The 24,982-nt window shown below is 44.4% G+C and overlaps 1 protein-coding gene across 2 annotated transcripts in view; it reads left to right on the forward strand.

The window, feature by feature from the left end:
* The window catches only part of dcaf1.S (VDDB1 and CUL4 associated factor 1 S homeolog), a 35,454-nt gene extending 17,318 nt beyond the window's left edge, over positions 1-18,136 (forward strand). Inside the window, exons 14-24 of one of the 2 annotated variants that reach the window (XM_018261313.2) lie at positions 1,045-2,287; positions 2,403-2,601; positions 2,716-2,798; positions 2,905-2,989; positions 9,787-10,020; positions 10,582-10,675; positions 10,971-11,075; positions 11,162-11,235; positions 11,462-11,563; positions 11,642-11,897; positions 12,170-13,665. In XM_018261313.2, the coding sequence (XP_018116802.1) occupies positions 1,045-2,287; positions 2,403-2,601; positions 2,716-2,798; positions 2,905-2,989; positions 9,787-10,020; positions 10,582-10,675; positions 10,971-11,075; positions 11,162-11,235; positions 11,462-11,563; positions 11,642-11,897; positions 12,170-12,177 (2,483 nt within the window). In that variant the 3' untranslated portion in view covers positions 12,178-13,665. Of the gene's footprint in view, positions 1-1,044; positions 2,288-2,402; positions 2,602-2,715; positions 2,799-2,904; positions 2,990-9,786; positions 10,021-10,581; positions 10,676-10,970; positions 11,076-11,161; positions 11,236-11,461; positions 11,564-11,641; positions 11,898-12,169; positions 13,666-17,774 lie in introns of those variants that run through there. The other variant, XM_018261312.2, reaches the window with a different exon arrangement.
* The last annotated feature ends 6,846 nt before the right edge of the window (positions 18,137-24,982 follow it).

A 24,982-nucleotide genomic window follows, 5' to 3' on the forward strand; every position in this document is an offset into this window, starting at 1 on the left:
GTAATATAAGCTTCCTCATACTGAATTAAGAAACTTTATTAATACAAACCATTAAAAAAATCTGCATTGTTTCTGAAATAATCAAGTTTAGATTCACTATTCCTCTGTCTGCTTCTGTTTCTCTTCATTCTGTCTTCATGCAGCAGTTGGGTATCGGATATTCATTGACCGTTAGATTCAATATATCTTATAGGGGGGGGGCTTACTTTCCTAGCAGATGAATGAGCTCAACTGATTCCAGTACAAACAATCTAACAAAATAACTGCCATTTGCACACATTCTGCATGTAGAGAGACAGGATTTCTGGTAATTTGAGCTCTAATACATCTTCTAGGCAAAAGGAGCCCCACTATAAAATATTGGATCATTAATCTAACCCCCAACTCCTGACTGAAGTCAGAATGCTGAGAGATAAATAGTGAAGATAAACCTGATTATTTCAGGTTTATTAAACAGTACAGCAATTTTCATTGATTGTATTTAGAAAGTTTCTTATTTCAGTATGCTGCAGCTAATATGAAATTTTCATTTTCACGATAGTTCCTCATTAAAGGGGTTGTTCACCTTTTTTTTTCAGTTCAATTGTTTACAGATTGTTCCCCAGAAATAAAGACTTTTTTCAATTACTATCCATTGTTTATTTTTTACTGTTTTTCTAAAAAAGTTGAATGTCCCTGTCTCTGGTGTTTGAGTCTGGCAGCTCAGTAATTCAGGTGCAGACTCTAAACTGTTATAATTTTGCAACAATTAGTTGATCCATTTCTCAGCAGCATCTCTGGACTATTCGTAACTATTGTATCAATTCTAACAGCTGCCGGTAATGAAACGCAGAGATTCTGACACAGAATGGAAAATGGTGACACACAGAAAATAGAAAATAATTGGAAAAAGTCGTTGTTATTTATGGTGATCTATCTGAAAACAACTAGTTGTTTGAAGGTGAACCACCCCTCTAATGTTACCAATACACCCTTGTTTTTTTTTTTTTGTCACATGTTTTATCACTTAACATCACCTTCATGCTACATTTTTATCTCTCTTAGGGATGAGTATTGTGTTATGTGTGGCAGAGGGAGAATTTTTCACACATGATGCAGAAATTCAGAAATCTGCCCTTCAAATCATCATAAACTGCGTTTGTGCTCCTGAGACGCGAGTCTCCAGCATTGGTAAATATATCTCTGGGACACCTCGGAGAAGGGCACTTGTTTGTCTGCCATTTCATCACCATGGACGCGGAGAGCCCACACTTTCCAAGATGTGGAATGTTGTCCAGTCTAATAATGGTATCAAAGTGCTTTTGTCTCTGCTTTCTGTAAAAATGCCCATCACCGATGCAGATCAGATCCGGGCTTTGGCCTGCAAAGCACTGGTTGGCCTAAGCAGGAGCACTTCAGTGCGGCAAATTATTTCAAAGCTGCCCCTGTTCAGCAGCAGCCAGATTCAGCAGCTGATGAAAGAGCCAATCCTCCAGGACAAGCGTAGTAAGCATGTGCGCTTCTGCAAGTATGCAGCTGAGCTGATTGAGCGAGTGTCTGGGAAGCCACTGCTGATGGGAAGTGATGTGTCCCTTGCGCGCCTGCAAAAGGCAGATGTTGTAGCACAGTCTCGTATTTCATTCCCTGAGAAAGAACTGTTGCTGCTAATACGAAATCACCTGGTATCCAAGGGATTACAGGAAACTGCAGCCACGTTGACACGAGAGGCTGATCTACCTATGACTGCTGCTTTACATTCTTCTACCTTCCTGCCTGCCACTGCTACCCAACCACCTACTACTTCTTCACCTATTTCTCTGCCACGTGCACCACGTATCCCCGCTAGACTCTCAAGCACAGCATTGTGCCCAAGACCACCGTTGCCGCCAACTTTGTCATCTCCTGTCCCGGTATCAACAGGTTCCCCACTTATTGGGCGTATCAGCTTTGCTCGAGAACGGCAGTCACCTTGTAATGGAAAGAGGGGACGTGTTCTGCGGCAGAAGTCAGATCATGGAGCCTATAGCCAGAGCCCTGCCTTCAGAAAGCAACTGGATAGACATGTGCCCTCTCCTCCCACACTGGACAGCATTATGACCGAGTATCTGCGAGAACAACATGCTTGTTGCAAGAATCCTGTTGCGATATGCCCCCCCTTCTCCCTTTTTAGTCCACATCAGTGCCCAGAGCCTAAACAGCGCAGACAAGCCCCTATAAACTGCACTTCCAGGTTAACCCGACGTGCTGCCTTTCCAAAATATGGAGGTGCAGATGGGGGCTGTTTTGACAGACATCTTATTTTTAGCAGGTAATGTAAAAGGAATGGCACCACAGAACTATAAAGTTTCTTGTGTTTTTAGAAGATTCAAGAGAAACCGCGATTGGATGCTTTTAGAGTCTTATGTGGTCTTCCTTCTTGGCAGGTTTCGTCCAATATCTGTGTTTCGTGAAACCAATGAAGATGAGAGTGGTTTCACATGTTGTGCATTCTCGGCACGTGAGCGGTTTCTGATGCTGGGAACATGCACAGGGCAGCTAAAACTATACAATGTGTTTAGTGGGCAGGAAGAAGCTAGTTACAATTGTCACATCTCTGCAATAACACACCTGGAGCCATCTCGGGTATGTGTCATTCTGTCAATGTTTTCCCCTGCCTTTGCCCTTGGTCAACATCTGACTTTTCCTGTCTCTCCTCTTTAACTCCCTGCAGTCAACCTTTCTGTCCTTCTCTCACAGGATGGGTCTCTCCTTTTAACTGCAGCCACATGGAGCCAGCCCCTCTCGGCACTTTGGAGCATGAAATCTGTCTTTGAAATGAAGTAAGTTTGCTAAGTGAAGGAATGGTCTGTAGAAAAAGTGCACCTGTGTAAGAATATGATCATCTCCAGGGACAGTCTTTAATCCTACCTGTATTTGCACTCCTAGGCATTCATTTTCGGATGATCATTATGTTGAATTTAGCAAACTTTCACAGGACCGTGTCATTGGTACAAAGGAAGATGTGGCTCATGTAAGTATTTTCCTGTTTGGCTGAGGAATTGACAGGTCCCAGTGTAAATATAATACGGAATACCTATGGTATAGAAGGGATGGAACATTTTCGAACCTTGTAGCAGTCTGGGTGAATTCAGACATTCAGATTGTATACTGCTCTGTCAGGAACCAACAGACTCACGGCAAATGTCAGAGCATAGTTGGCTGTAGAAGGAATGATGCACTACTTTAGCTGCAGGAGTTATCATATCACATGATGGGCTCATAGATAGCTTAAGTCAAGCCCTATTTGTTTTCATGTCTGAGGCTATTTGGTTATTGTAGTATGAATGGAAGAACTATAGGATAAGAAATAATGACCCTCTGGTTATTAAAGGAACAGTAACATCAAAAATGAGTGTTTTAAAGTCATACAAATATAATGTATAGTTGCCCTGCACTGGTAAAACTGATGTTTGCTTCAGAAACACTACTATTATTTATATAAATAAGCTGCTGTGTAGCAATGGGGGCAGCCATTCAAACGAGAAAAGGCTCAGGTTACACAGCAGATAAGCTCTGTAGAACATAATGGTGTTTTCTCTGTCGTCTCAAGGGGGACACAGGGACAGATGGGGTTAAGCTCAACCCTCTAGGAGGCAGGACACTTAGAATAAAAAAAGAAAAAGGGGGCGTGCCAATACCATGGCTTAACCCAACCTAGAACTAAACCATTCAGTTTTTAAGTGTCCTGCTTCCAAGGAGGATGGACAAAAATTCTTCAATGAAGTATTTTGTCAGAATACTGGCAAATGAGGTTTTTCATCCGGAGCAGGGCTACCTGTATCCTTTGTGATGTGCCTCCTACGAGGGATGCCCACCGGAGTCACTTCTAGCATTAGCTATACTGACAATCCTGGCAAGACATGCCTGCATTCCGTTATGGGAGAGCAGAGGGTCTAACCGGTGCGGCAAAATTGTGAGTATAACCCCTTCTCAGTGGTTTAACCTCTGCTGGCTCTCCCTCCCCTTCCATCACCTACTACGGCTGCAAATACAGCGCAGGCTTGGAAATCAGTCCTGCCCGCCGGTCTCGCCCCTTGCCTCACTGCTACTAGCGCATTACTGCCGTGCGCGATACGGGGGCTTCCCCCCCTTGCGCTCTAGGTCCTTCTCTCTCTTCTTCGCCGCCGCTGCGATGCGGAGGAGGAAGGGACGCGCCATGCGTTCCAGCGCCATTTTGTTTTGCGCTCCAGGTGGAACGCATGGTTAGGCGCGCTTTCTCAGGAGGCGGCTCCTAACTCCCTCTTCCTTCCTTCTCCTTCGCGCCGACTGCTCACCACGCCGGCGCACTTCTGAGGGCTCGTAACTGCAGGGGGCCACAGGTCAGAGGAGGAGATCTCCCCACTGGACGCGCGCAAGTTAACCCTTCCATTTCCAGGGTACAGCGCATTACAGCCGTGCGCAATTAACCCTTCCATTGCCAGGGTTCAGCGCATTACAGCCACAAACAGTACCATTACTACCATTCAGCAGGTAACTCAGACACCGCTATAATGGCAGAGGGTAAGTCAGGGGGACTTTTCCCTAGGGCAGGGGGGAGAGCACCAGCAAAAGCAGCAGCACAAATTACATATTTCACCTGCAAAAACTGCCAGGCTAAAATAAAAGGAGGTCAAGGTGAGCCCCTCTGCAGGTCTTGCAAAAAGGGGGTGTCTTCTGATCCTACTCAGGTAGACAACCCTGATCCTGGTGACAGCACGGGGACTCCGGGGGGACCCCCACTCCTGAGGTCTCTGTCCCAGACCCCTCCCCCGGACCCTCTACTGAGCCTCCAGCCCCCCTTTGGGCGCTTCAACTTTCTCAGTCCTTAGCTTCCTTACAGAATCTCCCATCCATTGCTGATACTCTAGGTAAAGCCTTGGCCAAGCTGGACCATAAATCCAGCGGCAAACGCAAAAGATCGGAGAAGTCCAAGGGCCACATTAGTACCCATACTCCGTCCGAGGATTCCGCCTCTGGAGGGGAATCCTCTCACTCCGACGGTGAATTGCCCCCTTCCGAGTTCTCTTCGGACGCAGAGGAGGTCAACGAGGAGTCCGCGGGCCGTGACGTTCAACATGACGTCGATCGCATTATTCAAGGGGTTACCGAGATTCTCAAGGTTACCCCTTCCACGGAATCTCAATCTCAATCATCCAGCTTGTTTAAGAGGCAACATAAGTCTTCCCTCTGTTTCCCCTCTCATGAACAACTTCTAAGCATTGTTCAGGAGGAATGGAACTTTCCAGAACGTAAATTTCAGGCTACTCGGAAATTTTCGAAATCCTATCCCTTCTCTAGGGATCTGGTGGACAGGTGGTCCTTGCCTCCAACTGTGGACGCCCCGGTCTCCAGACTTTCGAAGTCCACGACACTACCCGTTACCGATGCGGCGGCCTTTAAGGATCCGTCCGACAGACGTCTCGAGGGGTTCCTCAAGGCTGTCTACTCTTCCGCGGGTTCTACCCTTCGTCCCGTGCTAGCTTCGGCCTGGGTGGCCAGAGCCATCCAAGCATGGGCAGAATCTATTTTTTCCGATCTGCAGGATGGCGTTCCCAGGGTCGACCTTATAGAATCCGTACGTTCTCTAGCTGAAGCCTCAGCCTACCTGTCCGACGCTACCCTGGACACGGCTCAAATTACCGCTCGCACTTCGGCCCTTGCTGTGGCGGCACGTCGAACTCTATGGCTAAAAAATTGGGCCGCCGACACTAGCTCCAAGAAGTCCCTCACTTCTCTTCCGTTCAAGGGTCAACGACTGTTTGGTGAGGAGCTCGAGAAAATTATCTCTCAGGCCACCGGGGGTAAGAGCACCTTTCTCCCACAGTCTAAGAACAAGTCTTCTGCTCCGCCTCGCCGTAGCAGATTTTTTCGGGGTCAACCTACCCGATTCTCCAGAAGATACAGTCCCTCCGGGCGTTCCAATTTTCTCTCCAAACCAGCTGACAAAGGACGTCCGGCTTGGAAATCCAACAAGTTCCACAACAAGTCTTCTGCCGATAAATCCGCCTCGGGCTGACGGGGCACCCCCTCCGGGATCGCAGCAGTCCTTCGGGGGCAGACTACTGCAATTCCGGGAGGTCTGGCTCCGGCACTCTTCAGACGCCTGGGTGAACGAAATCGTATCGGAAGGTTATCATCTGGACTTCTCTTCTCTCCCTCCTCGAAAATTTCTCATGTCCAGAGTTCCCACCAGTGCGACCAAGGCCATGGCCTTTCTAGATTGTGTCCACCAGATGGAACGGAGTGGCGTCATCACTCCAGTACCTCCTCCGGAGACATTCTCAGGGTTCTACTCCAATTTGTTCCTGGTCCCCAAACGCGACGGCTCCTTCAGGCCGGTACTGGACCTCAAATTTCTCAACAAATTCATCAGGTCTGTCAAGTTCAAGATGGAAACCCTTCGATCCGTCATCCGGGGGATGGAACGAGATCAGTGGCTGATGTCCCTGGACATCAAAGACGCCTATCTCCACGTACCGATCTGGCCTCCTCACCACCAGTATCTGAGGTTTGCCTTCAAAAATCGGCACTATCAGTTTGTGGCTCTTCCCTTCGGCCTGTCTTCAGCCCCCAGGGTCTTCACCAAACTCATGGCGGTGACCGCGGCAGCCCTGCGACTCCAGGGCATCTCCGTGACGCCTTACTTGGACGATCTGCTCCTGAAGGCCAGGACGAAAGACAAGAGCGAACGGGATCTTCAGAAAGCCATTGCCTTACTTCAGGACTTCGGCTGGACCATCAATTGGAAGAAGTCCAACTTGCTTCCCTGTCACAGGATGATTTTTCTGGGACTCGAGTTCAACACTCGCTCAGAAAGAGTGAGTCTCCCTCCGGACAAACAGGAGAAGATCAGAACTCGAGTGCAATCCTTACTTCAGACCCCAAACCCTCCATACATCTCCTTATGAAGGTTCTCGGTCTCATGGTTTCATCGATCGAGGCGGTCCCCTTTGCACAACTGCATCTTCGCCCGCTTCAAGCCAACATTCTGGCCGCCTGGAAGGGAGGTCCGTTATCGCAGAGAATCTCCCTTCTCAACTCGACGAGGGAGTCTCTTCTTTGGTGGCTCGCGCCGACCAACCTGTCCGAGGGTCAGTCCTGGGCGACCCCAGACTGGTTAGTGATAACTACGGATGCCAGTCTCCAGGGCTGGGGCGCAACGTGGGACAATCGCTCAGCACAAGGGCAATGGGCCCCCGAGGAGTCCAAACTCTCCATCAACGTTCTGGAGCTAAGAGCGGTGAAACTGTCTCTCCGACACTGGTCGCCCCATCTTCAGTCCCGGGCCGTACGGGTGCAAAGCGACAACTCCACCACCGTCGCATACATCAACAGGCAAGGCGGGACCCGCAGCAAGGCCGCCTTGGCGGAGGTTCAACAGATACTGCACTGGGCGGAAGCCAGCTCGGTAAAACTTTCCGCCATTCACATCCCGGGAGTGGACAACACCAGCGCCGACTTCCTCAGTCGACACCTTCTGGAACCGGGAGAATGGGAGCTTCACCCGGACACGTTCGCGGAAATCGTGGACCTCTGGGGTCTACCGGAGATCGACTTGATGGCGTCCAGAGTCAACCGCAAAGTACCCGCCTTCTTCGCCCGCTCCCGCGATCCTCTGGCAGTGGGAATAGACGCCATGACTCAGACCTGGCGATTCGACCTCGCCTATGTCTTCCCTCCTCTCCCCATGCTACCTCGGGTGCTGAAGAAGATGCGGCAGTCTCACATCACGGCCATCGTCATAGCCCCCTTCTGGCCCCGGCGCACTTGGTTCTCGGATCTTCAGGAGATGTCCGTAGCCCGGCCTCTGCGTCTCTCTCCGAGACCCGACCTACTACTTCAGGGTCCCATCGTCCATCACAACCCGGGCCTTTTCGCTTTGACGGGATGGCTATTGAGGCAGCCATCTGGAGACGACAGGGGATAGCAGAAGATGTCATCGCCACCATGTTGAAGTCCCGCAAATCCACGTCTTCGAAGGCCTACCACAGGGTTTGGCGGAACTATTGGACCTGGTGCAGGGAGACCTCTGTCCCCTCAGCGGATTCTTCCTTCATGGACTGTGTCATCCCTCGAGTTTTATCCTTTCTCCAACGGGGTCTGCAGCTGGGCCTGAAACTCAGCTCCTTAAAAGTGCAGGTTTCGGCACTGTCTGTCTTACTCCAATCCCGTCTGGCCATGGATGACGCGGTCCATACCTTCCTCCAAGGGGTGGCTCACGTTGCTCCTCCTTTCCGTTCTCCGACTCCTGGTTGGGACCTCAACCTTGTCCTGGACGCCCTTCTGGATCCTCCCTTCGAACCGCTTGGAACGGTCTCAGAGGACTGGCTTACTCGGAAGGTCGTTTTCCTTGTGGCAATCTCCTCTGCCAGGAGGGTTTCGGAACTCGGCGCCTTGTCATGTGATCCGGCCTTCCTTGTTCTTCACAAGGACAAGGCTGTCCTGCGCACTGTCCCGTCGTTTCTCCCCAAAGTGGTGACTTCTTTCCACATCAATCAGGAGATCGTCGTACCATCCCTGTGTCCGAATCCCAAAAATGGCAAGGAACGCAGGCTTCACGCCTTGGATGTCGTCAGAGCCCTCCGTTGGTATCTGGAAAGGTCCAAGTCTTTCCGGCGTTCGCAGTCCCTGTTTATTCTGCACTCGGGGACTCGAAGGGGATTGGCGGCGTCTAAGGTGTCCATTGCCCGATGGATCAGAGAGACCGTTGAGAAGGCCTACGTTTCCAAGGGTCGTACTCCCCCGGCAGGTCTTCGGGCTCACTCAACAAGGTCGGTGGCTGCCTCCTGGGCATGGCGGAATTCAGCTTCTTTGGACCAGATCTGCAGAGCGGCCACCTGGTCTTCCGTACACACATTTACAAAATTCTATTGTCTCGATACCTTTTCCTCAGCCGAAGCTGCCTTTGGCCGGAAGGTACTGCATTCGGTGGTACAGTGAGGTGTCTTTATCTCGCTCCCACCCTGTTTCTTTTGTTGGGGCTGCTTTGTTAAGTCCCCATCTGTCCCTGTGTCCCCCTTGAGACGACAGAGAAAACAGGATTTTTGATACTCACCGTTAAATCTGTTTCTCTGTAGTCGATAAGGGGGACACAGGGCTTCCCGCCCTTCAGCGAGTTGGACCGGTTGGTCCTCAAGTGAAAAGTTTTCCTGTTTACCAGTTCTGCATTGTTTGCTTATTACTTGCAGTCTCTTTGTTACTAACTGAATGGTTTAGTTCTAGGTTGGGTTAAGCCATGGTATTGGCACGCCCCCTTTTTCTTTTTTTATTCTAAGTGTCCTGCCTCCTAGAGGGTTGAGCTTAACCCCATCTGTCCCTGTGTCCCCCTTATCGACTACAGAGAAACAGATTTAACGGTGAGTATCAAAAATCCTGTTATCTGTAATCCACTATTTAACATGTGCCATATAGCCTTTTTTTCCAATTTCTGTCATCGTTACACAGCAGCTTGTTTATATGAACTAAAGTAGTGTTTTTGAAGCAAACACATCAGTTTTACCAGTGCAGAGCAAAAGTGCATGATATTTTCATTACTTTAAAAACACTTTTTTTTTTTTTGTGTTACTGTTCCTTTAAGTAATAATCTCCCAGGAGTTCTAGTTGTCAAGTCTGTTTACATTTATGAAATCTGAAAGCATTAGTACATTAACAATGTGACTATCATCAAAGAGATTGAGGGTATTTTTAATATGCAGTCTTTTTTTTATGGAGATTTTCTAATAATTTGTTGTGCTACTGATGAAATACCAGATATGGTAGGTTTTGACTTATTGTTACTCTGTCCTGCAGATTTATGATATTCAGACCGGGCAGAAGCTACTTACCTTGTACAACTCAGATCTGGCAAATAACTACAAGCGCAACTGTGCTACCTTTAATCCTACCGACGACCTGGTTCTGAATGATGGAGTCTTGTGGGATATGCGATCTGCCCAGGCCATCCATAAATTCGACAAGTTCAACATGAACATAAGTGGTGTATTTCACCCCAATGGCCTGGAAGTCATCGTGAACACAGAGATTGTATCCTATCAAAGAAGTTTATTCGTCTTTACAAATCAATTAGTGTAACTCTCTCAGGTGACTGCTTTTCAACAGCTATAAACGGATTAAAAAATTGTGTGCAACACTTGGTGCAGTTTGGCTAATGTCTTTCGAAGCCAGGATGCACATTAACCAGCCAATAACACATGCCCAGAATCTGGCAAGTGCACCTTCAACTGATTTTAAACTGCAAATCTGACCAAAGTAATGTGTGTTGACAATGTTGTTCATTTATATTTAATATTGTATTCCATTATGTAACACTTTTTAATGGAACCCTTTTAAACATGCAGGCAAAAGTAAACATACAGAGTAAGCATAGTTTTGGAAGTGTCAAATTCATTCTTAAACAGATACTTGCCAAAAGCTGTCCAATCCCAAAGCTGCTTATATACAACTTTCAAGCCATATGGCAGATTGACAACTTGAATATTGAATTCAAAGAATGCAGTAACCGATGGGTGATGTATGACCATGTGCACTCAATCACACACTCCCACACAGTCTCTCACTCCCTTTTTCCTTAAAAATGATGCTCAGTGGGACCTTCGAACCTTTCACCTTTTGCATACCGTGCCGGCTCTGGACCAGTGTCGTGTTGTGTTCAATAACACTGGAACTGTCATGTATGGAGGTATACAAAGAGCACATCCGTGCATTAGACTTTACATATGTTGAATGGATTCTAGGACTTGGAAGTTCCTCTGCTTTCCAGAGAATCGGAAAGCAGAGTTCAGCCATATTAATTACAAATGTGTAGATTTTTTGATAATATGAAGGAAAGAAAAAGTTCTGTATTTTCTTTTAAGTCCTGTTTTCTGTAATGGAAAGATACATTAGACCATTATTTGACGTGCTATTAAGGGACTAAGTAACTCATTTATCTGTCAGTTACACAGATCCCCTTTTGATTTCTCTGTTCTTTTCAGCCATGCTTCAGGCAGATGACGAGGATGACCTGCTAGAAGAAAGGATGAAAAGTCCATTTGGTTCTTCTTTCCGAACCTTTAATGCAACAGATTATAAACCAATAGGTGAGCCATTATAGCCATATAGTAGGTTGTGTTTGGTGGTATTTCGGCATTATTGAAATAATAGCAACTGATATTTGTCTTTGCAGCCACCATCGATGTGAAGCGCAATATATTTGATCTGTGCACAGACACAAAAGACTGCTATCTAGCTGTTATTGAGGTAACTGAAAAATATATATAAATATTTCTGTAGCCAGTTACCCTGGTGTACACCAGCTTAAATTCCATCAAGAGAACTGCAGAACACAAGCATTTTTAATTATCTACCCCCTCCAAAAAAGGCCCATTATTTAAAATATCCCTATCTTCATTGCGCTAACAATTCTTTTCTTTCAGTATGCTTGATTATTATTGCATTCTCTATCCTGATCTGTTTTTCTGCTTAGAATCAAGGCACAATGGATGCTTTAAATATGGACACAGTCTGCCGCCTCTATGAGGTTGGGAGGCAACGGCTTGCAGAGGATGAGGATGAAGAGGAAGATCAGGTAAACTGAGGTTCCTTGGATGAATTTGCTAGGACTATAGAAATGTTTGGGTAGGCACTGACTCCCATGTGCTTAAAGGAGGAAGAGGAACAAGATGAGGAAGATGATGATGACGATGATGACTCTGATGACTTGGGTCCTTTACTGGATGCAGAGCTGGAGGAAGAGGAAACAGGTGAACAAGCAGGCGAGGATGGAGAGAATGATTTCTCACCCTCTGATGAAGAAGAGCTTGCAAATTTACTTGATGATGATGATGATGATGATGGGGATGAAGACGGCCATGATGAAGACTCCGATATCGATCCTGAAGTAGAACTAATGCTTGGAGACTGTAAGTATTGCTTAAGTTAACCACAAGAGGGTTTAGGGAGATCTTACAATTAAGTTTAAAAGGTAAAAAGTGAATTGTGTTTCTTCCTGTTGTATCTTTTTAAGGTTTAGCACTTTAACCTATATATCATGCTTTGTAACACATTGTTGAAATCTAATTTCTGATTGGTTGCCATTTCTCCAGTCACCTACAAGTTAGAAAACAAAAGGAAAGATCTGATCGGTTGCTATGGGCAAAATCACCAATGATGTTATTCTCTCACTTTTACACAGGTCCATAAGGAATAACCTTTGTTTCAGGGGTATTCCAGCAACCATAAATAAACCATTAAGAGAATCTGCTGAATGCCTTTTAAAGAGTTACTGTCACATGCAGAAGAGGGAGAACTGGTAACACTCACTACATTGTCTCCTTAAACTCAGACAAGTTCCATAATCATTTTCCAGAGGTAAATGCGAATATACCTCTTTAAGGCAATGTGCAACACCTTAACAAACACCTGACTTAGCTCAAGAGTTGATACATCGAACCTCTGTGTTGTTCTCTTAAACAGCTGGTAGAAGTGAGAACAGTACTGGGCACAAAGAGAGATTTTTGTACTTATCGTTAAATCTTTTTCTTTTGTCCTATATTGGGGGACACAGGCACCTTGGGATGAAGATCCTGCATCTGGAGAATGGACACTAACTTGTTAACTGTGTCTCCGCCTCCTGCTCTGGGCTTCATCCCCTGCCTCCTCCTACTACATTCAGTTTCAACCGAAGAAGGAGCATAGCAACCCAAAACAGGAGTACCTTGACCCCCTCAAAACAGAAAACTATAAAAAATACTCCAACAGGAGAAAACTGTTTAGAACCTAAGTTGTCAAAATTTCAGTGTCAATACAGGGAGGGAAGGCCTTTGTCCCCCAATATAGGACAAGAGAAAAAGATTTAACGGTAAGTACAAAATCTCTCTTGCCTAATTGGGGGACACAGGCACCTTGGGGATGTCCCAAATCAACCCATGAGGGTGGGACACTGATACCCCTATGACGGTGCTCAGTTAATAACAGTCTGTAGCACCTTCCTCCTGAAGCTGGCTTCGGCTGATGCCTGTGGGCGTAGCCTGTAGAATCGCGTGAATGTATGAAGGGATGCCCAGGTAGCCTCTTTGCAGATTTGTTCTGCCGATGCCTGATGCCAAACTGCCCAGGAAGTACTGAGAGAACGTGTTGAATGGGCCTTTACTTTGATCGGTGGAGCTTTCCCCTTCACCGTGTAAGCTCTAGTGACTGTGGAGCGAATCCACTTGGCTTTCAAAGTCTTAGATGCTTTAGTCCCTCTTTTAGGTCCAGTGGGCACAATGAAAAGTTCTTCCACACCTAGATCTGGACCGCTGCTCCAAAAGCTGCTATCTCCAACTTCTCTACTTCGCAAAGAAAGCCATTCTACTGAATTGGAAATCTACTGCCCCTCCGTCTCTACCGTTCTGGCTGAATCTAGTTAACAGCTCTCTGTCTAACCAGAAACTGACATACCTCTCCCGTGGCTGTCCGGAAAAATTTACCAACATATGGGGCTTGTGGCTGGCCTACAGAGAAAACCCGGTTAATCTGCTGAGAAATGTAAATTGTTGAACTGTGCTGTTCCTGATTGCTAGACATGTTAACTTGCCCTGCTCCCATTGCCTTCGCTTTCTTCTCTTCTCCCTTCTCTCTCTATCTTTTTCTTCTCTTTTTCTCTTCTGTTGAAAACCTGAAAATAAAAACTTTTAAAAAAAAAAAAAAGTTCTTCCACTTTCCGGATAGCCTTAGTGGCTTCCAAATAAAACTTGATTGCCCGAACAACATCCAACTTGTGTAGTTTACTGTGGATAGGACCCTTGGGTTGAGGACAGAGAGAAGGAACAACGATATCTTGAGACACCACCTGAAGGTCCCACTGGTCTTTTACTTTGCTTTTCCACAACTCCTGAAAGGACTTGAGGCGGTCACCCAGTGGGATCTCATCTGCGGTGGGCACGCCTTCATACTGAGGTGGTCTTGTCGTGCGCAGGTTTAGGCACTCCCTTGGAGGGTACCCTACTTGTGTTGGTAACGAGATCGGAAGTTCGATTGGATCTTATCCATGTGCGTCTTTGACCTTTGTCCTTGGCAGAAGGGACGAAAAAAATGCCTTTTCTATTTGTTCTGGTTTGCGGGAGCAAGGTGCTTTTGCCCCCCCCCCCCCCCCCCCCGTAGCCTGAGAGATTATCTTGTCGAGATCTCCCCAAATGGAAGTTTTCCCTGGAAGTGGAGATTGACTAGGGACTCTTGGATGTCAAATCCGCTGACCAAGTCTTTAACCATAGGAACCTGCGAGCGGCAATGGACTGTGCTGAAGCCTGAGCGACCATCTTTGCTGCGTCTAGTGCTGCATCACAGATGTATGAAGGGGCATCAAGAGTAAGTTATCAGTAGAGGGGTCCTCCGACCCGATAAGTTGAGCTGTTTGCGCTACCCAAACTTCCATGGCCTTCGATACGCAGGCTATGGCAAAAATGCCGTACCAGATGTTGTGAAGGTAGTCTTGCAGTATTCCTCTAGTCGCTTGTCTATTGGATCCTTAAACGCTGCAGCATCCACCACCGGAATAGTGGTATTCTTGGATAGTCTAAAGACTGGAGGGTCAACCGAAGGAGGGGACAACCATATATCCATACACTCTTGAGGGAAAGGGTACGTTTGTGAGAAACGTCTAGAACAGGGGTCCCCAAGCTTTTTTACCCATGAGCCACATTCAAAAATAAAGAGTTGGGGAGCAACACAATCATGCATGTTCTGCATGATTGCATGTAATTGGCTATTTGGTAGCCTCCTATGTGGACTGGCATCCTACAGGAGGTTCTGTTTGGCAGTGCATCTGGTTTTTATGCAACCAAAACTTGCCTCCAAGCCTGGAATTCAAAAATAATCATCTTCTTTGAGGCCACTGAGAGCAACATGTTGCTCACGAGCTACTGGATGGGGATCACTGGTCTAGAAGGTTACACCCTGTGATCAGGGGTCTTCCATTGTGACTTAATTATCTCTTCTAGCTGTTCGTAGGCTGGAAAGAGGCATGAACTCTTCTTTTGTCTCTTAAAGATATTCTTCGATGGTTCAACCGTGGTTGCTGTGTCTTCAATATTAAGCGTACTAAGTACCGCTTGAATGAGGCCTTCCACCTCCTTTTGTGTTCTGGGGGTGTCAAGGTCTGGGCCGAGATGTTCCTGATCGGACTCTTCCTCTGACTGAATCAGGCCTTCCTCGTCGGAGGGAGTGAGTTGTTCCCGTGGGGAATCAGGCGGCGAAAAAGCGCGTCGCTTATATCCGGAGGGGGCGCTCCCCTTGGTTCGGACAGGATTCTGCCTTTTTCAGCAGGATTCTGATTTTGCTGAATCCTGCATATGCAAATTAGGGGCAGGGAGGGAAATCGCTTTTTGTTGCAAAACAATGAAGTAAAAATATGCAAATTAGGATTCAGATTCAGTTTGGTATTTGGCCAAATCTTTCGCAAAGGATTCTGGGATTCAGTCAAATCCAAAATAGTGGATTCGGTGCATCCCTAATAAATTTATATGTATGCAACAACCCCTAAATAAGGACATTTCTGAAATGGACTAACGAAATGCGGTCCCCAAACTGGGAAAATGTCTCATTTCTGAACCGAAATCCGCCGCATTTGCCTGCACATGAGTGGAGACAATGTTTGTAATCTGTGAACAATGACATTTGTTTTCGAATTCGGTTCACCTGATTCCAAAACCGAATCCTGAATTGGTGGCATCCTGATCTCTGTAACATATTTTACCATGCACGATAGGTTGCATTCTATTAACCTGTTAGGATGCAAAGCAACAGCAGTACACATCAAACTCCTTTTCCCTATCCTTTTTGCTTCAGAAACTCTGGTATAGTTTATATAAACAAGCTGCTTTGTAACCTTGGGGGCAGCCATTCAAGCACAGGATACACAGTAGATAACAGATAAGTTCTGAAGAATCCCATTGTATACTACAGAGCTTATGTTATCTGCTGTGTATCCTGTGCCTTTTCTCCCTTTTCAGCTTTGAATGGCTGCCCCCGTTGCTACACAGCAGCTTGTTTATATAAACTATAGTAGAGTTTCTGAAGCAAACACACCAGTTTTATCAGTGCAGGGCAACAGTACTTTATATTGTCATTTCTTTAAAACACTTTTTTTTTTTTTTTTCATTTAACAATTACAACTACTGTGGTCAACTTTATCGAGAGTTAATTAACTGTCCTGCAAGGAACCCAAACAAGCATGGAAATCATGTATAAACTCCTTGCAGACGATACCCTAGCGGCATCAAACCTAGGACCCCAGCACTGCAAGGGGGTTTCCACAGGAGCTCAGTTTGGAAGGAAGGTGCTCAAAGCTATTTATGCATCTGTGCTTTTTTTCATATTTACACTGGACTTTTATTGCTTGCTTTTCCCTAAATATAAGCACACTTGGCCCTTGTCTATAGGCTGCAAATGCAAGTGGTTGTTACATCTTTACATTTTAAAGTAGGCTGTCACCTGCTGGGGTCACTGAGATTCACCTGATGTTGATTAGGGAACAGGTGGCTCGTAACACATTCATACCAGACTGAAGCCAAAGTGCCAAAATTAAGGCTTTCTGGGCATGCCAGGACAGGGATGGGGTTGACAGACCATCCTACAGTCTAGTTGGATTGCAGTTGATTTAGACAGCTGTATATTCAACGTAAACGTCCATTGTAAAGAAAGGGAGTATTATTTACTTCCATTCTTACTGTTTGTTCACTTTTAATCAATGAAGTCTGGGGGAAAGTTACTACCTGTGCCAACCAATCCAGAATAAAAGAATACTAGTGACAAAGTAATGATCTAGCCTCCCCGCTAGTCTCCTCTCTGGTTGTTGGAGTGGATTGTTCATCTTCCAACACTTTTTTCAGTTCTTCCAATATTGAAGTGTAAATTTTAATTTTTCACTTTGTAAAGCAGCTCTGGGAGTTGAGTCGCCGACCCTCTAAACTGTTCTAAATTGATTCATTTAGTTGATACACGTGTTCTCTTTATTCCTGCAGAGTTGAATCCCTGAGTTTCATTACAGGCAGCTGTTAGAATTGATACAATAGTTGCTATAGTCCACAGATGCTGCTGAAAGATCAACTAAGGGCTCTTACACGCGGGCGGTTTTTCCTGCGCTCCCCTGTGTTGCGCTTTCTTCCATTCAGCCGCAGGGAAGCGCAGGAGTAGACACACTCAATTATTGTGAAGGGAACTGTACCCACACAGACGCACGTAAGCGGCAAACGCAGGTGGGACGCATTATGTTGCATTTCACCTGCGTTCGGTGCCTACATGCGTCTGTTAGTACAGCCCCCTTCACAATAATTGAGTGCGTTTACTCCTGTGCTCCCCTGCGGCTGAATGGAAGAAAGAGTAACGCAGTGGAGCGCAGGAAAAACCACCCGTGTGTAAGGGCCCTAAATGTTGCAAAATTGAAACAGTTTAGAGTCTGCACCTGAATTACTGGCCTGCACTGAAACACCAGAGACACGAACATTTAACTTTTAACTTTAAACTTAGATTTTAGAAAAATGGTTAAAAATGAGATGGAAAGTAATTGAAAAAAATCTCTTTCTGGTGAACAGTCTGAAAACAATTGAAAACAGAAAAAAAGTATTTGGAAGGTGAACAACCCCTTTAACCCAAGCAACGCAATAATACTACAATTTCAGTTTTTAGTTTCCTTTACAGCAAATGACCAATACACAATACGCTGGATTTCTGTGCTATTCATGTATTTCTCATTTATTGTTGCTGTTGCCCTCCTGCTTCTCTAGTAGCGTTTCACAGTAGCTTTCATGTTCTCTCCGCAGCCGACAGTTCAGACAATTCCGACTTGGAAGATGACATAATGTTAGCGCTAAACGAGTAAACTTTTTGGAGTCTCGATCACTTGGACACAGGGTCAGTCCTCCTCCTCCTGGAGACACAGCAAAAGGGGCAGAGCTCCTGAGTACTAGAAGGAGCAGGTACTAGTAAGGGTAAGCTACACGGATATAAACAGGTTGTCTTCACACTGCAGGCTTCTATCTGGGGGACGTAGCTACACTGCCAGCCAACGGCTCCCCCACAAGATCTAACCAAGATGGACTTTTTCTTTTGTGAAAAAAAAAAACTTTAAAAATTAGTTTTATATAAAACTGAAGATTAAAAAACTGAAGATTAAAAAAAAAAATTATTACCAAAAACTTTCTGCTGGGAAATGTTGCCCTCCCCTGGAGAAAAGCAACAAAAACTTTTTTTTTTTTTTTTTTACATCTTACATGTGCTTGTTTTCAGTTTTTTATAGAGATGTATTTAAAGGGAGGAAAGGAATTCAGTTTTCTTAACTTTTGCCTGGAAAGTATTTTTATGATAAAATTGTAATATATTGCAGAGGATATTGCATTTTTTTTTTTTTTTTGTTCATGGTTCCACAGTCTGCTTGACCTTTATTGATTGGTTTTTCTGTAACGATGGTAAGGGGGAGGGGAGGCACCACAGGCCTTCTGTTTGATTTCTACAGCATTAAATTGCCTTTGTGTGTCAACCCACCTGTAACAGACTGTGGCCAGGTATTTCCTCTAGGTCTCTTACAGACAAACATTTTTAGCTGCGCTCCCCTGCGTTCCGCTTTCATGCGTTCAGCCGCAGGGGAGTGCAGGAGTAGTCGCAATGAATTCTTTTCAATAGGGCTGTACTCACACTGATGCATGTAAGCGCGAATGCAGGTTGGGATGCAGCATGTTGCATTTTTCCTGCATTCGGCGCTTACATGCGTCTGTGTGAGTACAGCCCTATTGAAAAGAATTCATTGCGACTACTCCTGCACTCCCCTGCGGCTGAACGCATGAAAGCAGAAAGCAGGGGAGCGCAGCTAAAAACGCTCGTCTGTAAGAGCCCTTACTGGACATATGGTTGAGCCTGCTTTAAGCTGCCATTATTTGTATTAACGTGGCAGCAGCAGAATGGTTTTTTTTTTTATTAATATCTTGCAGCCTCAATAGATACAGGGCTGAAGACTACTCCTCAGGGAGCTCAGGAAAGCCCAGTCCCACAAGGCTGGATCAGAACAGATGTTGTTATTCATTGGCAGCAAGGATTTCACCCCTCCCATCCCCCACCCCCCCCAAAAAAAACATTGCTTTTACATTGAATGTGTGTGAGACAAATCAAAAAACATTTCTTTCATGTAAAGTGTATTTATTTAAAAAAAAAAAAATAAAACCAAAAAAGGTCACTGGGTCTCTTCTATTCATGTACGCCACAATTTATATTGCAGCATCTAGCCCATTTTTATCGGGTATAACAAAAACAGCACTGCAGTCTACTAGTCCATTTGCAGCCCCACAATGCGCTATTTTTGGCTGTCTGGGTCGGTGACCCCCAACAAGCATTTTGAATTGCAAGATGGAAAAGGAAAGAGACGAAAGCAAATGATTCAAAGATTGTAATAAAGACCAGTTGAAAAGTTGCGAAGAATAGGCCATTCTATAACCAAAAGGTAACTTAAATGGGTGGTTCACCTTCAAACAACTAGTTGTTTTCAGATAGATCACCAGAAATAACGACTTTTTCCAATTACTTTCTATTTTCTATGTGTCACCATTTTTCTAATATTGAAGTGTAAAGTGTAATTTTTTTTAACCTTCTAAAGAAGGTCTGGGAGGGGGGGTCGCCGACCCTGCAAACTGTTCTTAATTTAGTTGATACATTTCTTATCTTTGTCCCTGCTGAACAGAATCTCTGGGTTTCATTACAGGCAGCTGTTAGAATTGATACAATAGTTGCTGATACTGCAGAGATGCTGCTGAGAAATGTTTAAACTAAATGTTGCAAAATTGTAGAGTCTGCGCCTGAATTACTGAGCTGCCAGACTCAAACACCAGAGACAGGGACATTCAACTTTAAACTTAGATTTTGGGAAAAAAACGGTAAAAAATAAATAATGGAAAGTAGTTGAAAAAAGTCTTTATTTCTGGGGAACAATCTAAAAACAACTGAACTGAGTGTTTGGAAGGTGAACAACCCCTTTAAAGGTGAACTATCCCTTTATGTCTGAAGGGATGACAATTGGAATAGGCTGAAGCCGTATTTACACGAATAATATCTGTGTATTAAGTTACGGGTCATGTGACTTCACTACATACTACCCCTGTAAGAGCTTGATCCCATAAGTGTTTACATGTTAAATTGTACATATTGCATGTAGAAATTGGCTTTTGGTAAAAAAAAAAAATGTGGCACTTTATTTTTGCCACCGGTTATTTACATTCTTGCTGGTGGTGATGCATTTGGGGAAGATTAGTCGCCCATAGAAGAGGAGATTTATTGTGGGCAACTAATCTGCTTGTGTATCATTGCCCTTGGGTGAATTAACCCTTTAATTGGTATATTTACTAATTCACAGTTTAGTAAACCCAGAAGTGTCAGAGCTGCTGCCAGGGATGCTGGCGACTGTGCTGCCACAAATAATGAATAGGTAACTAAGCCCCTCTATACAGAGTAAGTAATTAAGCACGTCTAATTGAATTATTTGCTTTTCCTCTGTAATAATAAAACTGCTAAGATCTTGACAGCTAAACAAATAAATTCCAAAAGAGCACTTTGAGCATTTTACATTCATTTGTTCAGTTCAAACACATGTGATAAGTAGTCAGGTTTGACTTGCACACAGTCAGGTGGAACTCCCTGCCATAATAATGAATGTATGTTACACAGGGGCATAAACTATTACTGCAAGTTACACAGAACATTATTGGGATGTGGAACAACCTCACCAATCAATTCCTTTCTCAGCAAACCAGTCCTGTACAGACCAGGGCATTCCTGTGCTGAAACGGCAAAGAACCTTCCCCATCCTGTTGTCACATTAGTAAACACAGATCTGTGCAGAATGTCATGTTGTAGCCTTAAAGGAACAGTAACATCAAAAAATGAAAGTGTTTTAAAGTAATAAGTGTTGCACTGGTAAAACTGCTGTATTTGCTTCAGAAACACTACTATTGTTTATATAAATAAGCTGCTGTGTAGCAATGGGGGCAGCCATTCAAAGTATAAAAGGCTCAGGTTACACAGCAGATAAGCTCTGTAGAACATAATAGTGTTATCTGTTATCCACTATTTATCCTGTGACATATAGACTTTTTTTTTAATGTCCAACATTGCTACACAGCAGCTTGTTTATATGAACTATAGTAGTGTTTCTGAAGCAAACACACCAGTTTTACCAGTGCAGGGCAACACTACATGATATTTTCATTACTTTAAAACACTTCCATTGTTTGGTGTTACTGTTCCTTTCCGTTTGCTTTCAATTGAACTAGGGGCCACCATCATAGAAAACAGCCCTAGGCGTGGTTGTACCTCCCCAGGGTAATCATTCACATTATTATGTACTTTGCCTCCAGATGGTGATGTGTGTTGTACCCTGGGGTTGGAAGAGGAGGATTACTATGCACAGTTTTCGCACCACTCTCTGCGTGTAGTGCTGCTACGTCCAATTCTAAAACGTTTGAGGCTCTTTAAAAGAAGGAACGGTGAAACCGCAGTGGGCAGGTAGCCAAGTTGTTTGGCAAAGGGCTGCCACCTCACCCCTTTAAAACCAAACACATATGGGATCCACAGCCTGCATGGCTAATAACAATTTGTTTAGATACATGGCTGCACATAAATCAGTTCTAAATGAATTACTAATTAGCCATGCAGGCTGTGGATTCCATATGGGGTGAGGTGGCAACCCTAGTTCCAAAACCCCTCAATGACCCTACTCGTTTATCTTCTAACCCTACAGAGAGAAACGAGTGGTCCCACACTGAAACGGAAGTGTCTTCCTTAGCCTTTCTACTGCCCCCACCCAAGCAACACCTCTTGTTAATTCCTCTGTATGCTTAAGCGCTCTTGCACTAGGGCGTTTTTTGCTGCGTTCTGCTTTCTTCCATTCAGCCGCAGGGGAGCGCAGGAGTAGACGCACTCAATAATTGTCAAGGGGGCTGTAACGCATGTAATCGCCGAACGCAGGTGGGACACAGCATGTTGCAGTTCACCTGCGTTTAGCGCTTACATGCGTCTGTGTGAGTACAGCCCCCTTGACAATAATTGAGTGTCTACTCCTGCGCTCCACTGTGGCTGAACAGAAGAAATCGGAACGCAGGGGAGTGCAGCAAAAAAAACGTCCGTGTGTAAGAGCCCGTAACCTGCCTCTTGTTCTATTTTAAACTGCAGTACCCCTCAGGTGGAACTTAATTGCAGTTTAGCGGCTGATGCATTTCTCTACCAATAGGTATATTCTGATCCCACCTTTGGCTTGTGAGTCAATTAAATGACCCTCCACTTTAGCCCTATGTGCTGAGGCTAAATGAGCGGAATCATCAGGGTTTGGGCACAAACTGTTAGAAGCCTTCCCCCAATAATTATAATAATTTACATAAAAACTCAGGCTAGTGCTCCTGTTTGCTGAAACTCACAATGGCTCTATATAGTACTCCATGTTTTACTCCTTGTGGATCCTTGTACAGCCCTGGGCCAACATGAGCAGTAGAGGCATCATCTTTTCTTTTAGACTTCTGCACTTCTCTACTGCACACAACAGCCACAATACATTCCTGGTAGACACAAGATGGAGACATGGAGCTCTGTGCAGTCTCAGGTAGGCAATAGCTTGGGGGTCTAAACATATTTGAAGATCTGCTTACTTGGCAAAGTCATCTTAACGGACTGATGGATGTATTTGTGCTTTCTGAATCTGACTTCTGTCTCATACAGCCATTCTTTATATAGGTATGGGATCTGTTATTCAGAAAGCTTTGAATTACGGAAGGGCCGTCTCCCATAGACTCCATTATAATCAAATAATCCAAATTTTTGAAAAATGTATTTCTTTTTTTCTGTAATAATAAAACAGTAGCTTGTATTTGATCCCAACTAAGATATAATTAATCCTTATTGGAAGCAGAACCTGCCTATTGGGTTTATTTCATGTTTATATGATTTTCTAGCAGACTTACAGAATGATCTGTTATCCGGACAACCCCAGGTCCAGAGAATTCTGCATAATGGGTGCCTTACCTGTACCTTATCATTTAAAACTTTCTGTCATCATTGCAGTTTAAGCATGGCTTACATATCCCTTTAGGAGGATACTTTACATTTAAATTACCGGTACTATATTGTAAATAGAATGGCCCATTGTTAGCAACATTTAAAAAAAGTGTTTCCTTTTATTTGCCTTCCTCTTCTGCCTCTTTCCAGCAGACCCCAGCATACTCCTACTAATACAATTGCTCTGTTACTCCTTTTTTTTTTTTACTTCTCATTCTTTTCAGGTCCTCTACTTTTCATTTTCCAGTCTCTCATTCAGACCACTGCTTGGTTGCTAGACTAAATGGGACCCTAGGAACAAGATCATTTTTGAAAATCCAAACTGGAGAGATGCTCAAGAAATAGGCCTATTTTTAATGGATCATTCACTTTTACTCAACGCATTTAAGATTTGCCATTGGAGAACTAAACCCTAAAAACTAATATGGCTAGAAATATAAACTGAACCAGCCTAAAGCCACAGCATCTCTATAGCTATAATGAGGTCTTCACAGTTGTTCCCAGAAGTTGGATTTTGTTAGGAGTGTCTGTGACACTCACATGCTCAGTGGGCTCTGAGCAGCTGTTGAGAAGCTAAGCTTAGGGGTCGTCACTAATTATCAAAGCAGAAAATGAGGTTGGTCTGTAATATGAGCTGATGCTACAGGGCGGATTATTAAATTCTGATGCTAATTGCACTGGTGTCAGCTGCCATGTAGTAATTATCTGTATTAATTACTAATCAGCCTTATATTGTGACATTTCTATTCTATGTGTACTGTATATTGTGAGTGGGTCCCTAAGCTCAGTAAGTGACAGCAGCACAGAGCATGTGCAGTGAATCAGCAGAAAAAGAAGATTGGGAGCTACTGGGGCATCTTTGGAGACAGATCTTTACTGATAAAGGGATGTGGTTGCCTTGGGCTTGTATAAAAGCCTTTAGTTAAGCTTTAGTTCTCCTTTAAATGTATTTTTGAGCGGCAGCTCCCCAGTTTAGGACTGGGATTCTTATAGATTAAACATCATCTAGTCACATCACTGCTGTTGCTAGGGTAAGCAAGCCTTGGCAACCCTATATGTGCTGTCCGTAAACATTACACAGCACAAATCAAAAGGCAGCTCAGAAAGGTCGTCTCTACGGAGCTGGCACCATCCGTTCTATTTGGCAGTACTTAAAGGCCAGCCAAATACTCAAAGAAACTGCAATTGGCCATAATAAAGTAAAATACTAAGCACATTTTTAATACATGTTTCAGATTTCTTGGAAAATATTCATTTTCAAATGTTTAAAAGTATATCTGTCTGTTCAATGTATACACCCATGCATTGTACAGCGCCACTGAATATGTTGGCACTTTATAAATACATGATAATTATTGCTCTGCCGAGTAGTTCGTGAGCATAGAAGTCACCTGAAATTTCTCTACCGACTGTTGGCCAAAATAAACAGCAGGTGGCAGAGTTGTTTGAAAGTCGAAGCATCAGTAGTAGAAAAACCGCTAATATTTTAAAAACTAGGGAAATTGCCAAAGGGCCATTAAAGATCTCTGCCTTCTGACCAATTAACATTTGTTTCTTATGAGGGTTTACTTTTCTATAAGTCTCATCAGCATTCTTACATACTATAAAAAACAAAATGAAAAAAAAATATATATTTTAAATGGTAGAAAAAAAATAAGCAGTGGATAAAGGTCGCTATTCATGCTGTACTGGAGGAGAGCTGGCTATTTTTACATTAGTTGGTATATGTAGTCAGGACCAACAGTGCAGAAAACTGGCAGGGACAGAGACTGCTTTCATTAGCAATTGCTTTACAAAGAACTAGAAAAGTATTGGAATAATATTTCCCTTTAATGGCTGATCCCTAAGTGCAGTTTCAGTTCAGATGATACCGTCATAAACAGGCTAATGGGCACCTGCTGTCCCCAGTTTGGTTTTTTACCCATGAGCCTTTGTGCAATCA

This window comes from Xenopus laevis, chromosome 4S, assembly GCF_017654675.1.
Source record: "Xenopus laevis strain J_2021 chromosome 4S, Xenopus_laevis_v10.1, whole genome shotgun sequence".
In the NCBI taxonomy this organism is placed as follows: Eukaryota; Metazoa; Chordata; class Amphibia; order Anura; family Pipidae; genus Xenopus; species Xenopus laevis.